Below are 19,065 nucleotides of genomic sequence, written 5' to 3'. Positions count from 1 at the left end.
AAAGAGGGAAGATAAGTATGTTATTTCCAACCAAGGATATATTCCAACATTTTTTGATGAAAAGAGGTCAGCCCATTATATAGATTCAGCAAACAGTACAAAAATGAAACACTCCTATGAAGTCGACAGAAAGAATCGTTCCTTAGGGAACCCTAAACACTTATTCTAAAACAAGAAATAAGACCCAGGCCACCCCCAGTACACCCACATTTTAAGAAATTAACGCACCTTTATTCCAAACAAAGATCAAAATCCTCCGAAGCAAATAGTAAAATGAATCCTAAGAGAATATGATCTTTGCGACCTGATAAAAAAACTAAAAACTAGGAATGGAAGATGACAAGTCACCTTCCATCCCCTCCAAAGTTAGGTAAACCCAGGAGGCCCACCAGTAAACACCAGACTACAAAGCTTCAGACCACAAAGCTTCAGCCCACATGGCAATTATGATGGGCACCCCACCGCAGCCAGAAGATTGCAGATCGTCGAAGTCAACGACTCCCGCCACCGCCGACGAAGTCCGGCACCATATGGGAATAAAGACACCCCGACCAGGTCTCCCTCGATCCTCCTCCATCACCAGCTTCCGGCCACCGCCACCATATGCGTCACCACCACCACTAGCAGCGTCGGTACCCTGTCCAACTCCCTAAACTAGAACCTAGAATAACGACGACGCCATATCCTCCAATGCCCCGCCACCGCCATTGAATCGCTGCAATCCCAAGAAAGGATTCCGGTCGAAACCTCGCCGCTCCACTGCTGCAGTCATGGAACGACTCACCAGTCCCATCCCCAAAGCCAAACCCGGAAACCTCTCACAAGCCAGAGACTCCCCTTTGCTCTCAAACGCCTTATCTCCAGATCCCACCACCGCCAAAACAAGGAGGAGGCATAAAACCACAAACCCATGATCACAACGGAGAGAAACTCTGTCGCCGCTACCTTCAATCCGAGCAGAGAAGAGAACAGGGAAAAACCCCACCTTTGTAGTCGGAGATTCGCTGCTAAGGGCCATTTTAGATAATTTTCTCGACAACCGCAGCCGTCGAGTAACCCTAGTAGAGAGAGAGACAGCTAGGTCTGATAACTTAATGTGTACTTTAACACTCAATCATTCGATACATTTAATTTTTTGATATATTCCAATCTCTAATAGTTATATAACAAATTAAGTAACAATGTATCCCATGATTGGCCAAGCTATTGTCTATTTTTGTGAAACCTTCAAAAACTGTCCCAAGAAAAAAAAAGAAAAAAAAAAGGGATTGGTTTCTACATCAGAAGGCAAACATTCAATATGTATAATAACAGTTTCGAATGATCAAAAGTCATTGCATTATGATGTACCAATTTTCTATCATCTATCGTCCTTCGATCATTGACATGGTAGCTTCACTTGCAGAGAAAGCATTTACATACTGTGGTTGGGGATCACAACAGACTGGGCTTTGGAAAGTAAATATAGGCCGCTTGGGTAGTGGACCATCGGTAACACTACTTAGCATGAAAACTACATCTGCCATGGTTGGTCTATCTGCAGCATTGTCTTGTACACAAAGAAGCCCAATATGCACGCATCTCAACAATTCTAAAGAGGAATATGAACTAGTCAATGCTTCATCTGCCAAATCCAATCCCCTGCCTTCGCTCCATAAGTGCCATGCCTGAGAAAATTCGATCATATGTTGTTTCAAACTGTTATATTGCTGCATTTATCTCCATATAAATTGTTGAAGCTTATCAGACAGACAGTACTCATAAAATATTAATACTTAAGCGTGTGTACTTACATAAGGTAGGAATCCTAGCTGTTGTTCGTTGTAATAGAAGCTGTTATTCTTCCTGCCGCTAATAATCTCCAATAATAAGACCCCAAAGCTGTACACATCAGATTTTTCGGAAAATATCCCCCCCATGGCATACTCTGGAGATATGTAGCCACTGCAGGCAATACATAGGGTATTAAAATGAAAAATTGCTTCATGGTATCAGTTTTAAGAAAAATATGACAAAGCTAATATGTCTAAACTCGATGTAACAGACCTTCGGTTAAGTTTTAACCCACATGAGATTCCAGGTTGTAATTAGAAGGACCTACATTCTGATTTACCAACATGCTATTCCAGCTTCCACTATTCAGAAAAGCTGTTATTCCCGGTCCTAGTTTTGTCATTCTACCCTCCAAAACCAATATCTCAGTATCTTAGAAACACTCAACAAAAGGAGTACAAGAATATGAATGGCACTGCATGCTAAACATTAATAACTTGAGGAGAAACAAAAACTACGAGTATTGGAAAGAAATGATACTCACAGTGTTCCCACAACCTTGCGAGTATTCACTAGATTCTGTGCCCCTTCAACTATGCGTGCTAATCCAAAGTCTGAAATTTTTGGATTCATTTTCTCATCCAATAGGATATTACTGACCTTCAAATCTCTATGTATTACCTTCAAACAGGAATCATGATGAAGATAAAGAAGTCCTCTAGCGACACCCTGAATTATGTTGAAGCGTCTGGCCCAATCAAGCAGTGCTCTTTTCGTTGGATCTAATCAGTAACCAATAATATCATTCACATATGCAATACATTATCCAATGAAAACATTGACTATGACTAGCTATCTGGCCTTTAATTACGAGAAAATACTAGCACCGTTGTACAAACAATACTGAAATAGGGGCAAATTAAAAATCAGTTAGTCTCTATGTATTGGTTGAAAGAATTCCATGATTTTCTGTACCATGATTATTTAGTTCATATGAATTGATTCATATAATGTTAGCAGACAGTTGTATTGCTAAAATCAAATTTTACTTTTTGAATAGAACAAATAATAATGTTGCATCAGCCCAACTTCAGGATATAATTAAGAGCCTAGGGTAGAGATTACCAACTATATTGAAAAGATAAGAGAGGTAACAGTAAGAAATTGCAGCAATTAGAAATCACTACTGAAACTAACCGAATAGAAAAGTATCCAAGCTTTTGTTTGACATGAACTCATAAATTAGCAACTTCTCATCCTCTTTAACGCAGCATCCCATGATTTTGACAAGATTTTTATGTTGGAGTTTGTAGATCAACAGCATCTCATTCTTGAACTCTTCTATGCCTTGCCCAGAGCTACTAGATAACCTTTTTACTGCTATTTCATTCCCATCTTGCAGCTTACCCTAGATGTGGTCCTCAAATTAATCATTGCATTCATGGAATCATGTAGGTATTTTGCAATTGTAGTTATAGCTGTTGTACTACTACATTTTCATTAGGGAAAATTTTGTATAAGAAAATAGTTACCTTATAAACTGGGCCAAATCCTCCTTCACCAAGTTTGTTTGTGTTACTGAAAGTGTTTGTAGCAACTAATATGCAATCAAAATCATAGATGAATAGCTCCGACGGATCATGTTCTCTTATATATTCTTGAAGACGGTCTGTTGAGGTCACAGTTGTACCAGTCGATCCAAAGTACTTCGTTTTTACTTGCCTTTTTCCTGCAAATATAGCCACGAAATTCAGAGTCCAATGAAACAAAGCAGTTACATGTTTGGCTCATCAATCCATCACAGCAAGGTTACCAAGAAATGGATATCTCCTAGACAACTCCTCTGTTTCTAAAACACAAAAAGCCCTCCTTTGATACTCTGTTTCATATTTTCTGTCCTAAATTTCTTGTCCAAACCACCTTACCTAAATACCTTCTTATTATTTTAACAATATCAACCCCTCAAGAAATTTAGATTAATTGCAACCCTCTATCATTCCCTAATGTAGTAATTGAATCCCTCTACTCATGTGCTTACCCTTTTTGTTCCTTTGCAACCTGTGCCAACCGAACACAATGGAACCCAATATACTGATAAAACAAATAGCTGCAAGGCTGACAATTAATTTTATATGCTTTCCTTCGCCTGAAAAGAAAAGAAAAAAAAAACAATCAATGAATTTGGAGTACATAAAACACAAGACAGAGAAAGATACTGCTAATCCAGGAATGCTGCAATAATATTGTTTACCGAGGTCTGCCTGTGCTAGACGAATGAAAATGTCTGTTCCTCCAGAGGAAAACTCCTGCATATCAATAAGGTCTTTGGACCAGACCAAACACCCTATATTATTAACAAATGCATACGCCAGGCAAGGACAATTATTTAGGCAATACATCTTGCAGTCTTCAGATTCCAAAGATGTGATATATTCGTGAAAATCTGGTACCTTCAACCTTACCCTCTTCTGAAAACCATCGCTTCCTCTGGATGAGACCGACTTATTTGTGTTGCTGTCACAGAACAATTTGGTTTGCCTCACACACCCTCCTGTCCAGTTTTGTTTGCTCCATTCCTCATCTGACTTGGGTACAAACTTTTCCAAACACTTGCACATTGGAGATTCAGAAGTTGTACAAACCCCAAAAGGTCCACAAACTCCATATCTGTCGCATGGGCTATCGGGTGCCCCCCAGTTACGATACCAGTTGGAGCCATTTTCTGAAAGCATAAAGTTCAATAAGCCTTTGGAAGAGATATCAAGATATGAGATAGTATTGTCAAGTAAAGTATAAGAGAAATACTTTGTCCCCAGTATGGGATCATCGTCAAGCTTAAATCCACTTTGATATTGATGATCCATTTCTGGTAGGCCAATGAACTTTGTTCTATCCCATGGACCACTTCTCCAATAGGGAGTTGATCCATTATTAATCCAGATAAACACTTGTGTTGGCGTCTGTGATTCAAGTCCAACCAAGAACATCCCTGCTGATGGATCATTATCACCTTTCCAGGAAGTCAAGAACTTTCTCTTTCCAGATTTGCTATCAAATCCAACCAACATGCTTGGAAGGATTGTGTCGCTAGGATAATCAAAGCTCTGCCACACAACATCTCCCATACTGTTTTTGACAACTAATTCTCCACTTTCTAGCAGAAGGGCAGCAGCTGAAGTACTACTAGATGAAGACACCCTAGTAGTAATATTAGTTGACCAGACAGGATTTTGTTTCCCATCTACAAGCTCCAGATTCCCATTGCTACCGATTCTCAAACTCGACAAGGTGTCTGTAAGACGCTTTTCTCTGTTGGCCACCCATACAACTTTACGAGGAGATATATTCTTGTGCCATATCCCCACATACTTATCACTATCGAAGAAGCCCAATTCAAAAAGGTGACCAGGGGAGACAAGAATTTGTCCTGGTGCTAATGGCTGTGAAGAAGTTATGTTATAAACTTCAGCACCATATTGTGATAGAAGCAAACTGAAGATGAATAAGAAAAACAAAAGACCAATACCTTTATGCATCCCAATCCCAATCTACTTCCCAGAAAAATCAACTATATAGTGGTTTAATAGAATAGTGGTGCTATTGAAAACACTAAAGCAGCTACACCACACAGAACTGAGCATAGACAAGCTAACTAGAGTTTAGTCAATATGCTTGTTACCCTGCTTTAAAGAATCTCTCTTCTCTGTTTTGTGCTAAAATGCAAATGCTACTACACAAAACTATTCTATTGAGATCATTCTGAAGCTTATTAATTTCCTTACCAAATCTACAAATATCTAACTGTTGACTTTGTCAACAAATAAAGCATATATTAGTGAACTAGAAGACTTTTCGTTCTTTTGATATGGAGAAAGATCTATAATGGTTCTGCCAATGCTTTCAAAGTCATAGCAGAGAACTTTGACATAATCTTAGGCTCCTAACGGAGATCATTTGACTCGGTAACGTAGAGTCCAAGACTCCTATATGTGGTGGACTGCTTATCTACCCCCATCAAGTTGAAACTTTTCTTCTCTACCACTAAAAAAAAAAACCATCACGTTTCTAAAGAAAAATGAAAGGGCCAGCCATACCGACTTGCACATCTCCATGACCCCATCACTGAAAGCTTATACATTGCAACTGTGTTGCTGTGAATGTTAAAAATTGCATGATTAACTTTCACAGCAATTCGAAGTCAAAGTAATAAATAAATTGTTTAAAATCAGATATAAGCATTCAAAGAAATCATGCAGAGATTTTTGAGCAATATGATGTAAACTTACAAACAGCTACTCGCTGTGGAAATTGGGAAGCCACAGAGCACCAGGATACATCGAAAACAAAATTTCATGCATGAAGTTTCACCATTTCAAGAAACCTTATACATCGAGCAACAGGTCAGAGAGCAGTGTCGCTGTACGATCTTGACACGTATTGCATGATGTACAAAGTTACCGGAGATGGCGATCGGAGATGGGAGCTCTTTTGTTGCGTTCGGTAGTTCTGCAAATTTGAGCCACTTGGGACGTTCAGGGGCTTTCCTAGAGATTTCGCATTGTTCTGGGCCAGTTACAAATCTAGCCCAATAAAGTGTTGGGCCATAAATTTGTTACAAAAATTTTCTCTTCTTTGATTTTTCTTTTTATTCTTATCCTTTTTTTTTTTTTTCATGCACATTTATTGTTACCGGAGATGACAAGTAAATCACAAAATTACAGAATGTTTGATGATGATTTCGGTCCTAATTGAAAAGGTGCGGATGGTGTTGTCAAACCTGCTTTGTAGAATATCTACCTGTTGATTTAGAATTCTTCGAGTGGCCTTGTAAACCACTGCCATCATGACTGTCTTTTCGACTCTTTTCCTAGACCTCCCATTCCAAAGTCAATCAGATTATCATAACAATAGACCATATCATCTATTCAAATGAAAGTTGGAGGCTGTTGTTAATTCGTGTCGAAAAATTCCGTTGAGGAGTTTGACTCACCAATTAATGCGGACTGGAGCGGGAGCTGACCGGGAACAATCGAGAAGCTTCCTTCGAGCGTTGACCTGAAGTTTGACCGTCGGCTCGAGGAGGAGGGGGGGTACCTGCAGAAAACTCTTCGATGCCTAAGTCAGTACGTTTCTTAGTAGTGGAGTCGAGAGAATTGGAATTCGATGGATTACCTGGACGTCGAGCCTCCTTTATATAGGCGATGACTTACTTTTTTTTTTTTTTTTTGAAGTGGGCCTGGTGCGGCTGCCCTCAAGCCTTGATTAATGAAATTGCAGAATACAAGGGGGGGGGGACATAGAGCCTGAACCTCAAATTACAATAAGCATAGAGAGAACATCCTAGATTAAAACCCGGATTCTCCACAAAATCTATGTATTCTAACAAGCACCGATTAGCAAAGAGTGCACGAATGGCTACTCTATTTGCTTTGACATAGCGGTGACATACCGGAAAGAGAACTCTATTACGAATAAGCATAATTACCTGTTTTAGCACAGCTTTCCCACTATGTTGCCGCACGGAAATAAATACGGCGATGACTTACTTAGGGAGCAAGCCGTCATTATTCTGGCTTTTATGGCTGCATTTATTTACACACTTTATGATGACAATTATTGCTGCACTAATAACAGTTAATCATTGTGTACTTACGACCGTCATTCATTGCGTATTTATGATAGTCATTCATTGCGCACTTATAATCATAATCATTGTGCGTAGTTATTGTCGTAATAATCGCCGCATTCATGACTGAAATTTAACGTCATACTAACTACGGAGTTAATCGCTTTAATTGCGGGCCCAGCAAAATTTGACCACTCCCACACACATTAACTACTAAATGCCATGATCTTGGACAAACGTTTTTTTATTTGTTTTTTTTAGAAGATCTTGCACCACTGTGTTCCTTAACAATGAATTAAAAGATGCAGGATCTTCAAGAGTTAAAAGAGGTAGCTCATACCACAACGAATTGAACTTGAACTCTTAAGAAGAGATTAGAGAGAAATGGAAAAAACAGTTGAATAAAAAGAGAATGGAACACAGTAGATGCATGACTAGATGGATAGACTTGAGGAAAAGAATGAGGGCAAGAGTTGAAATAAGACTATAGCACATGGAACACAATCAGGATGTAACACCTGATTGAAACCCGAAGGAACCTAGAGAATAAAATCACAATATGCTCTTTAGGACCATTCAAATTCCAAGCAAAACTGAAAAATATGCAGTCAAGGACATTGGCTTCACATTGGTGGGGATTGAACTGCAAGCTCTACTCTGCTCTCAATTGAATTGGGTGGTTGGTGCAAATCAAAGGGTGTACTTAACATCTGTGTGCAGCTACTACGGTCGAAGTGTGATTGCCTGCAACTCGATCTGCAACTGTTACTACAGACTAAATTCTCACCACACAAGTTACATTTATAATGTGATAAGAGTTTTGTTAATTTGGCATCAAGGACTTCTTCAACATGTTCTTTAGGGTAGTAAAACTCGCTACCTTCAACTTATAATATGCTACTGAATATGCCTATGACAGAAAAACAAAGAAAAAAACAGACCTCTATCTGATACCAAAATGGAAGTGTCAAAGTTTGCTTCAGCACATAATGAAAATTTCATTTTAAGCACCAAACTAATTACTATGCTAAGCTAGAGAAATGTGCATGACCCCTTTTCGTGAGGAAGGCTCTTCCTTGACTAGTTACTACAAAAAAGGCTAATAGTGCCATATGAGAAATCAAGACAGCAGCAATTGATCTCTGTAAATTTTGGTGGACCTAGAAATTTAATCTGGGAAAATGTTGAACAGTTTTGACTATAAAGTTAGTTGAATGTACATACACCTTCGCTGACTAAGTACACTGAATAATTATGATTACCGTCCTTCAATCACTGTTATGGAAACTTCATTTGTGGAGGAAGTATTTTCATACTGTGGTTGAGGATGAAACACTGAGTTTTGGATAGTGAACACAGGTTGCTTAGGTTCTGGACCATCTTTGTCACTACTTAGCATCAAAACTACATCAGGCATGGTTGGCCTATCCACGGCATTATCTTGTACACAAAGAAGCCCAATATGAACGCATCTCATTACTTCTGATGAATAATATGAATCATCCAATACTTTATCTAACAATTCCAATCCCCTGCCTTCATTCCATAACTCCCATGCCTGAAAAGGGAAATATATGTTGGAAATAGTAGTTAAGATCGTGCAGTATTTAGCATTCGTGTGGTTTAACCTTATAAAATAGAAATGTTCACCAAAATAATACAAGCTTCTGCTTATAAATTAGTATTTACTATTTAGACTATGAACTTACATAAGCTAGAAATCCTAGCTGTTGGTCTTGGACACAGAAGCTTGTATTCTTCTTGCTGCTAATTATCTCCAATACCAAGACCCCAAAGCTGTAGACATCAGATTTTTCAGAAAATATCCCGCCCATGGCATACTCCGGAGACATATATCCACTGCACAGGAAGCTCAGTAGTATGAAACTAATAAATTACTTGGTTTTTGACTTGGGAAAAATGCCACAAAAATTATATATCTAATGCAATGCAAACAATCTGTGGTTAAGTTTGAACCAAAATGAGAGGGGAGTCTGTTAGATTGCACGTCTGAAATAAGTAGAGACTGTACCATGCTAATTAACTATTGACTACCATATCAGTTTGCCTGATACCATGCCATGCATTAGAACTTGATTTATAAAAGAACAAGCCTGAGAATAGGAAATATATGATTCATACCGAGTTCCCACAACCTTCTGAGTATTTTCTAGATTCTGTGTCCCTTGAACTATTCGTGCCAATCCAAAGTCTGAAATTTTTGGGTTCATTTTCTCATCCAGGAGAATGTTGCTAACTTTCAAATCTCTATGAATTACCTTCAAATGGGAATCATGATGGAGGTAAAGAAGCCCTCTTGCAACACCTTGAATAATATTAAATCGGCTATTCCAATCAAGCATTGCTTTTCTGGTTGGATCTAATAAAACAATCAATACAACCATTAGCATGTAATCAGTAATGTAAGTCACAATTCCCATCGACACACTGTTGTGAATGTATGGTAGAGAACTGAATTAAACTGAACAAACATGAGCATCTACATATGCAATTCAATATATTTAGATTAGTTTGTTTGTATTGGAGAATAGATTCCTTGTGTATTGATCAGAAAGTAATTCAATGATAAGAAACTGCAGTACTATTGCAAGAGCATATACTGCCAAAGATAAGAAACTGCAGCCCAATATGAAGCGCCGATAATACTAACCAAATAGCAGTACTATTGCAAGAGACTAGCAGAACTATATTGCAAGAGCATATATTGCCAGAGATAAGAAACTGCAGCCCAATAGAAAGCGCTGATAATACTAACCGAATAGAAAAGTATCCAAGCTTTTGTTTGGCATGAACTCGTAAATCAGTAACTTCTCCTCTTCTTGAATGCAGCAACCCATGATTCTAACTAGATTTTTGTGTTGAAAATTGGAGATCAACAACATCTCATTCTTGAACTCTTCAATGCCTTGTCCGGAGCTACTAGATAGTCTTTTTACAGCAATTTCCTTCCCTTCTGGTAGCATACCCTACATGAGGTCCAAACTTAATCATATCATTCATGCCTGATGCTATATCATCGTTTAACGGAAAAAAAGAAATTTACCTTATAGACTGGACCAAAGCCTCCTTGCCCCAGTTTGTTTGTCATGCTGAAATTGTTTGTAGCAATTAATATGGTATCAAAATCATACAACAATAGCTCTGAAAGATCATGCTTTCCCATGTATTCTCGAAGAACATTTCTTGAAGTCTGAATTGTATCAGTCGGTTCAAAGTGCTGTGGTGTTAATATGACATGTCCTAATTCTGAAATTAATCATCAAACACTGAGTCAGAGCAAAACATCAAACAAGTTGTGGATAGAGCAACCAGTACATATGTTACCATCCAGTAATGCATGGAAGTTATTAACATCAGAAAGAGAGTGAGAGGTAATGTGCTAACGCTGTAAATATGCCCCCCAACAAATAACATTCTCTTACCCTTGTGCTTAGTTCGCAACCTGTGCCAAATGAACACTATGGCAACCAAAGTAACGGCAGAACAAATAGCTGTAAGGCTGGCAATTAATTTTATCGGCTTTCCTTTACCTGAAAATGGAGTTTAGATTACAAAAAACAAGCATGAGACAGAAAAGAAAAGATACTGCTACTCAGAGTTGTGCAAGAAATAATATATCATTACCTAGTTCTGAGTGTGCGAGGCGAATATAAAGATCTACTCCACCAGAGGAAAACTCCTGTACATCAAGAAGGTCTTTGGACCAGACCAAACAACCTATGTTATTAACAAATGCATAAGCCAGTCAAGAACAATTCTTTAGGCACCGTATCTTGCAGTCGTCAGCCGAGTTTTCATCATCCAAAGATGTAACAACAAATTCATGAGAATCTGGTACTTTCAACCTCACCATCTTCCAAAACCCATCATTGCTAGTGTTAGTCTCACAAAACAAATTGGTTCGCCTTACACACCCTCCTGTCCAGTTTCCTTTGCTCCATTCCTCATTTGACTTTGGCACAAACCCTTTCAAACACTTGCAGATTGTAGATTCAGAAGCCTTGCAAACACCAAAAGGTCCACATGTTCCATAGTAGTCACATGGATTACTTGGTGCCTCCCAGTTAAGATACCAGTTATTAATGCCACTATCTGAAAGCATAAGGTTTGATATCCCTTCTGAGGAAATGGCTAAATATGAGACACCACTGTCAATCAAATTATAAGAGAAATACTTTGTTCCCTGTATCACATTATCATCTAGACTAAATCCGCTTTGATATCGATCATCCATATCCGGTATCCCAATGTACTTTGATTTATCCCATGGTCCAGTTCTCCAATGAGGAATTGATCCATTAATCCAAACAATCACTTGTGATGGCGTCTCGGGGGTAAGCCCAACCAAATATTTCCCAATCGATGGATCAGTCTCACTTTTCCAGGAAGTCAAGAAGTTCCTCTTTCCCGATTTACTATTGAATCCAAGTAGCTGGCTCGGTAGGATTGTGTCAGTAGGGTAATCGAAACTCTCCCATAATCCAGCTCCCTTATCATCCTGAACAACAAAGTTTCCACTGTCTAAAAGAACTGCATTTGAGCTATTAGATGACGCTGAAATATTAGTTGACCACACATAACTCAGTTTTCCATCGACAAGCTCTAGATTCCCATTGCTGCCAATTCTCAAACTAGCCAAGGTGTCTGCAACTGCAAGAGGCTTTCCTCTATTGACCACCCATACAACTTTACGTGGAGTTATATTCTTGTGCCATAACCCCACATACTGATAATCAGAATCATTAGGAGTGAAGAAGCCCAGTTCGAAAATATGACCAGGGGAAAGAAGAGTTTGCCCCTGTGATAATGGTTGCGAAGCATTTAAGCTATAAACTTCAGCACAATCCTGCAATGAAAGCAAACTCAATATGAACAAGAAGAACAATGACAACTTCAAAACACTGAACCTTTTGATCCCAACAACCATTTCCAAACAAATATGTGTTCCTTACAACCAATGAAAGCCAAAGCATGTATTAGGATAAATTTCAGTCACAAACTTTGTCAACTTTGACAGCTAATATCCAATACCATATAATATTAACTCATTCTGCAAAATACAATGACTGCTTTCGAAGTACTGCGCAGTCAACTTTGAAATATGTTGACACATGTTTAACAAGACAAAATGAGAAGCCGCCATGGCGGCTTTGCCCCCCAATCCACATTAGAGCTCGAGTGGATTGCAGATTTGCAGCTGTTACTGGTGAACAGGACCAATTGATAAAATAAAAATGAAAATGCTGAATGTAAACACGATCAGTTGATCACTAGTGAACAAGAATGAGATATACCAGAAAACAATTATGGGCAAAGCTTCAATCTTTAAAAGGGTCAAGCAGCTATTCCTTCATTTTATTTTTTAAAGAGCAAAGCTGGTGGGCTTCAGCATGTCTTTTAGTGTTGGGTGCAGTGAGCTTTAGTTTGGGTGTATTAAGAATTAACCGCTAAAAAATTGGCGGGAAGAGGAAAGGATAGCCGAACTGTCATAGGCCCACAGTCAGGGTGTGTGGGTAGGCTTCTACTACTGACTTTGGTGGCAAATGTGAGGCCCAATAGTCAGAATGTCGTTTAGTGTTGGCATGAGATTGGGTGTGCAGTGAATTACCCGCTAAATAATTTGGCGGGAAGAGGCAGCACTCCATTTTGAAACGAATGTATAAAGTCTAAATGTTTAGGTCCCTCTTTGCATATCTAGGTAGATTGAAAACATTGAGTAAATATCAACGTCGATCTTTGCAATTTATTGGATGATTGTGATGCAACAATTTCATCTCGCTTTATCGTCCTCCAATCACGGTATGGTGGCTGCATCATTAGGAGCAAATATTTTCACCCTGTGGCTAAGGATGGAAGACCATGTTTTTGAATATTGGCCGATTAGTTTGAAAGAGGACACTTCAGAATGTTAAAATAAGCAAAGCACATATAGGCTACTGAATATGCTTTTTTGCAGAAAAAACAGTGAAAAATAAGACTTCTGAATACCAAAACAGAAGTGTTACGCGTTTGCTTCAAATAAGAAAGAAGAACATTTCATTCTAAGCTCCAAGGTACAGATTAAGCTAAGCGCGAGAAAATGCACATGACCTTTTTGTGTCCATAGTTCATTTGTTACAACAGAAAAAAGCTCTATTGCCATATGATCAATTATTAGAGCTGCAATTATTCTCAGGAACTATAAAGAGACCTAGAGATTTAATCTGGGCAATGTAGATCAGTTCTGGTCAATATAACTTCACTGATTAAAATCACCAGATACATTGAATAATTATAAAAATCACCAGATACATTGAATAATTATAATTACCGTCCTTCAATTAATGTTATTGTAGCTTCATCTATGGAGCAAGTATTTTCATACTGTGGTTGAGGATGAAAAACCAAGTTTTGGATAGTAAATACCGGCTGCGTAGGTTGTGGAATATCTGTGTCAGTACTTAACATCAAAACTATATCCGGCATGGTTGGCCTATCTGCGGCATTGTCTTGTACACAAAGAAGCCCAATATGAACGCATCTCATTACTTCTGATGAAGAATATGAATCAGCCAATACTTCATCTACCAATTCCAATCCCCTGCCTTCATTCCACAACTGCCATGCCTGAAAGAGTTCATATATGTTGCAAACACTTGTTAACACCATTTAGTCCGTACTGTGTTTAGCTTCACAATATAAAACTCACCAAAAGTAAGAGACTGCTCATGAATTCTCAACTTCACGTTAATATTTAGACTATGAACTTACGAAGGCAAGAAAGCCTAGCTGTTGCTCAGGGATACAGAAGCTTGTATTCTTCTTGCTGCTAATTATCTCCAATACCAAGACCCCGAAACTGTAGACATCAGATTTTTCAGAAAATATCCCCCCCATAGCATACTCTGGGGACATATAGCCACTGCACTAAAAGTCATTAGTCTATAACAGATAACATTGCTACTTGGTAAAGAAAAAGCCACAAAACATTACATATCTAATGCTCTGCAGATAATCTGTAGTTAATTAAGCTTTAACTCAAACGGGATGTCAGACTAATGTGGTTGAATTTAGAACTTTAGTTGTGAATTCAAGAACATGTCCAAGAATAGCAAAGAAATGACTCATACCGTGTTCCCACAACCTTCTGAGTATTTTCTAGATTCTGCGTCCCTTGAACTATTCGTGCCAATCCAAAATCTGAAATTTTTGGATTCATTTTCTCATCCAAGAGAATGTTGCTGACTTTCAGATCTCTATGTATCACCTTCAAATAAGAATCATGGTGGAGATAAAGAAGCCCTCTAGCAACACCTTGAATAATATTAAACCGTCTGGCCCAATCAAGCACTGCTCTTCTCGATTCATCTAACCAAAAAATCAATACAGCTATTAGAATGTAATCAGTAATGTCCTTAACAATTCTAGTGAACATCAGATTTTTGGTAGAGGTTAAAATTAGATAGAACCTGTGAAAATTGCAAGGAAATACAGACATAATTGTTATTGTTTAGTAGAGATCTATCTCAATCTATATATATGTCTACAGGGCATTGTAACATATACAATTAATCTTTTAAATAGTCAAAAGCATTAAATTTGCAGGGCCGAATATCTATATTAATTTATTTGTGTAGTCATATAAAAAGAGTAGATTGCTTGTATTGATCAAAAAGGTATTTCGAGGATGATTGATCATGCTGGTAATTGAGTCCACCTGGATTAATTTATAGTTTAATGTTAGTGGGCATGAAATTATGAAATATAATCATGCTTGGTTGAATTCTTATCAATGCTTTTTCTTTTTGTAAGAAATGGTATCTTTTACTTTAGTGAGAGACTGAGAGTCTCTTTCAAGGTCCTAATTTTCCACACAGTGAGCTCAGATATGACCAATACTATGAATGAACAAGATTAATAAAGATAAGAAACTACAACCAAACATAAAGCGATATTAAAACTAACCAAATAGAAAAGTATCCAAGCTTTTGTTTGGCATGAACTCATAAATCAGTAGCTTCTCCTCCTCTTTGATGCAGCAACCCATGATCCGAACAAGATTTTTGTGTTGCAGACTAGAGATCAACAACATCTCATGCTTGAACTCTTCAATGCCTTGTCCTGAGTTGCTAGATAGTCTTTTAACAGCTATTTCCTTCCCTTCATGTAGCATACCCTACAGGAGGTCCCAATATTAATCATTTTTTTCATGTGTTCTAGTTCTATATCATTTGAGAGAAAAAAAATGATTACCTTATAAACTGGACCAAAGCCTCCTTGCCCGAGTTTGTTTGTGATGCTGAAATTCTTTGTAGCAATTGATATGGTATCAAAATCATAGATCAGCAGCTCTGATAGATCATTCTTTCCTATATATTCTCGAAGAGCATATTCTGAAGTCTGAATCGTACCAGTCGATTCAAAATGCTGTGTTGTTGATTTGATCTGTCCTGATTCTGCAATATAATCATCAAACACTGAATCAAAGCCAACAACAAACACTTTGTACACATGCTCCTATATCCTATCCAAAGAAAAGGTCACTTTCTAATTCTCTTACCCTTTTGTTTAGCTTGCAACCTGTACCAAATGAACACTATGGCAAACAAGATACTGATAGAAAAAATAGCTGTAAGGCTGGAAATTAACTTCATTGGCTTTCCTTTACCTGAAAAAGAAATTTAGAATACAAAACAAGCATGAGATAGAAAACATAAGATACTGTTAATTCGTTGTGCAAGAAATAGTAGCAATCACCTAGTTCTGAACGTGCTAGGCGAATATAAAGATCTTCACCACGAGAGGAAAACTCCTGTATATCAAGAAGGTCTTTAGACCAGAGCAAACAACCTATTTTACTAACAAATGCATATGCCAAGCAAGAACAGTTATTTAGGCACCATATCTTGCAGTCGTCAGATGTGCATCCAAAGCTGCCACAACAACTTCATGAGAATCTGGTACTTTTAACCTTTCCATCTTCCAAAAACCATCATCATTTTGTTTTCCTGTTGATGAGACTGCCTTGCTTGTTTCACTTTCACAAAACAATGTGGTTCGCCTTGCACACCCTCCTATCCAGTTTCCTTTGCCCCATTTCTCAGCTGACTTGGGTACAAACCCTTTCAAACACTTGCATATTGGAGATTGAGAAGGGTTGCAAGTACCAAAAGGTCCACATGTTCCATAAAGGCTGCATGGATTTCGTGCCTCTGAGCCAAGTCTCCAGTTCTTGCCATCTGACACCATAAGCTTTGATACTCCTTCTGGAGAGATGTATAAATATGAGAGAGTGTCGAAAAAACTATATGAGAAATAAGTTGTTCCCTGTATCAAACTATCATCTAGACTAAATCCACTATTATACCGATCATCCATAATTGGTATGCCAATGAACTTTGATTTATCCCATGGCCCACTTCTCCAGTAGGGAATTGATCCATTAATCCAAATGAACAACTGTGATGGTGTCTCTGCTGACAGTCCAACCAAGAATATCCCCATTGATGCATCCTTATTACTTCTCCAGGAAGTCAGGACATTCTTCGTACCAGATTTAGTATCAAATCCCAGCAGCTGAGTCGGTAGCAAGGTGTCACCAGGATGATCAAAGCTCTGCCATATTGATTGACCAGCTCCAATAACATGTTTGACAACAAAGGTTCCATCGTCTGAAAGAACTGCAGCAACTGAACTAGTATTAGATGATGAAACCTGAATCATAGTAACATTGGTAGACCACACAGTATTCTGCTGCCCATCTACAAGCTCAAGATTGCCATTGCTGCTAATTCTCAAACTAGCCAAGGTGTCGGTATCTGCAAGAGGCTCTTCTCTGTTGACCACCCATACAACTTTGTGCGGAGATATATTCTTGTGCCATAATCCCACATACTGATTAGCAGAACCATTGGGACTGAAAAAACCCAATTCGAAAATACGGCCAGGGGAGACCAGGGATTGTCCATGTGCTAATGGTTGCGAAGCAGTTATGTTATAAATTTGAGTACAGTAATAATGAGATGGAAGCAAGATTAAGATGAATAAGAAGAACATGGAGCAATTTAAAATGCCAACGCTTTCGATTCCCATACCCATTTTCTTCCCCAATCCCATTAAGTTGTCAAAAACACAATGACAATAGTATATACTGCAACAAAGGATTGAAAGCTGTTGGTCATTTCTTAATCAGATGCTAGTTAACTTTTAAAAGCATGCATATTCATATTGGAGTGGGAACTCCATTACCGGATCGATAATAATTTAAATAATTTACCCCATCAAGGTACAGAAATCAGTCTAGATGAGCACCATGTTTCTACATTACAAAAATAATAAAGCATCACGTTTCCTACATAAAAATAAAAAAGCAATAGAAGAACAGAAGCAGATGGCCCCTCTTATTACTATATTCTTATGAGGAATGTGAATTAACCAATACTTCATCTACCAATTAATCCAATCCCTTGCCTTCATACCATGCCAGACGAAATCCATACACATTCACATGAACGTTAGACTCTGCTGTATTTAGAATCATGTAATTACCTTCAGTTAAATATGTAAGAAACCACTCTTGAATACTCAAATTCACATAAAGATTTAGAGTGTCCACTTACATAAGCTAAAAAGCCTAGCCGGTATTCTTCTTCCTGCAAATAATATCCAATACCAAGACATGTGGAATTGGGAATGTAAAGAGCCAACATTCTTGTCTCAGCTTCTTATTCGTCATCATCATCATCAGGAATTCACTTCCCACGTTTCACTTGGTTCAACTCCATGCCCATCAAGTTCAAGCAGCTGCCATCGTCGTCTGTTTTGTAAAGGGTACAGTTGGTGGGCTTCAGATTGTCTTTTTAGTGTCGGGTGTACTGAGCATAAGTTTGGGTGTACAAAGAAGTGCCCTATAATGTTCCGAACTGCTATACTCAAGACTCAAGAAAAACTTCCACTTTCGTCTTCTCGCCTCCTCTCTCTGGTGGCGGGTCTCCTTACCCTTTCCTCTTCCTTCGATGGCGGCGGAAACTGACAGTGGCGGGTTGTTTGGGTTTCGACCCATCCTTTCTTGGCGGCAGAAGGCCGCTTGTTGATGCACTGGGTGACGGAGGCGGCGCCATTCTGATCTGGCGTTTCTCGTGGTGGGCTTACAGTTAGGGTTTGGACTCCTAGTCTACTTCAGACTTTTCCTTGGTCTGCAACTACTAGGACTTTTGGGCCCCTAGTTTTTATTTTTGTTTTTTATTTTTTATTGAACCTGGGGAAGCACCCTACGTTTATGAACATGATTAATATTGGAGAAGACTCTTGACTGCATTCGGAGCCTTCTCTGTTCGGGTGAGTCATTTTGTAATGTTTCGTAATGATTTAATGGATTGACACCCCCTTTGATTAAAAAAATAAATAAATAAAAACTTCCACTTTCTACTAATCAATATGTTTTACGGTATATATATGTGTGTCAACGGTCAACCCAAGATTACAAAAGTAAAAGTTGCTGAAATAATTATGAGTACGACCTAACTAAATGATTGTGCAGTGGAGAAACTTTAGTAGTCGCTTGTCTCATTTATTATGTGTGGTAAACGATTTGCACGACCATCTCACCCAATACTTTTTCCATGTTGTGATCTAAAAAATGATATTAAAGTCCAAAATAAAATAAG

General features: G+C 38.3%; 1 protein-coding gene and 2 pseudogenes across 2 annotated transcripts; all 3 read right to left on the bottom strand.

Moving 5' to 3' along the window:
* Nucleotides 1-1,162: 1,162 nt before the first annotated feature.
* On the bottom strand, nt 1,163-5,998 carry LOC133729773 (G-type lectin S-receptor-like serine/threonine-protein kinase At1g61370). 2 transcript variants are annotated; one of them, XM_062157345.1, is made up of 8 exons: nt 4,579-4,713; nt 4,025-4,495; nt 3,812-3,919; nt 3,306-3,502; nt 2,971-3,181; nt 2,318-2,555; nt 1,794-1,944; nt 1,164-1,667 (listed from the first exon to the last, which is right to left on the bottom strand). In XM_062157345.1, the coding sequence occupies exons 1-8, from the start codon at nt 4,700-4,702 to the stop codon at nt 1,365-1,367; spliced, it is 1,803 nt and encodes a 600-aa protein (XP_062013329.1). In that variant the 5' UTR covers nt 4,703-4,713; the 3' UTR covers nt 1,164-1,364. The 2 variants fall into 2 exon arrangements, with proteins under 2 accessions (XP_062013328.1, XP_062013329.1); XM_062157344.1 differs by having other exon boundaries at nt 1,163-1,667; nt 4,025-5,998.
* Nucleotides 5,999-8,244: 2,246 nt separating this feature from the next.
* Nucleotides 8,245-12,424, bottom strand: LOC133729772 (G-type lectin S-receptor-like serine/threonine-protein kinase SD1-29; annotated as a pseudogene).
* A 1,095-nt stretch (nt 12,425-13,519) lies between these two features.
* On the bottom strand, nt 13,520-18,505 carry LOC133729766 (G-type lectin S-receptor-like serine/threonine-protein kinase SD1-29; annotated as a pseudogene).
* Between the last annotated feature and the right edge of the window lie 560 nt (nt 18,506-19,065).

Source organism: Rosa rugosa, chromosome 2 (assembly GCF_958449725.1).
Source record: "Rosa rugosa chromosome 2, drRosRugo1.1, whole genome shotgun sequence".
Lineage (NCBI taxonomy): Eukaryota > Viridiplantae > Streptophyta > Magnoliopsida > Rosales > Rosaceae > Rosa > Rosa rugosa.
Note: the sequence above shows the minus strand (reverse complement) of the source record. Positions and strands in the feature narration are given on the sequence as shown.

Excerpts from the sequence above, each read along its gene's own strand:
- LOC133729773 (XM_062157344.1), bottom strand. The coding sequence starts at position 5,309 with ATGCATAAAGGTATTGGTCTTTTGTTTTTCTTATTCATCTTCAGTTTG. Across the intron at positions 3,503-3,811 it reads GTTGCAAAGGAACAAAAAGG|GAAAAAGGCAAGTAAAAACG; the intron begins GTAAGCACATGA and ends CTATATTTGCAG. Across the intron at positions 1,668-1,793 it reads AGCTAGGATTCCTACCTTAT|GCATGGCACTTATGGAGCGA; the intron begins GTAAGTACACAC and ends GAATTTTCTCAG.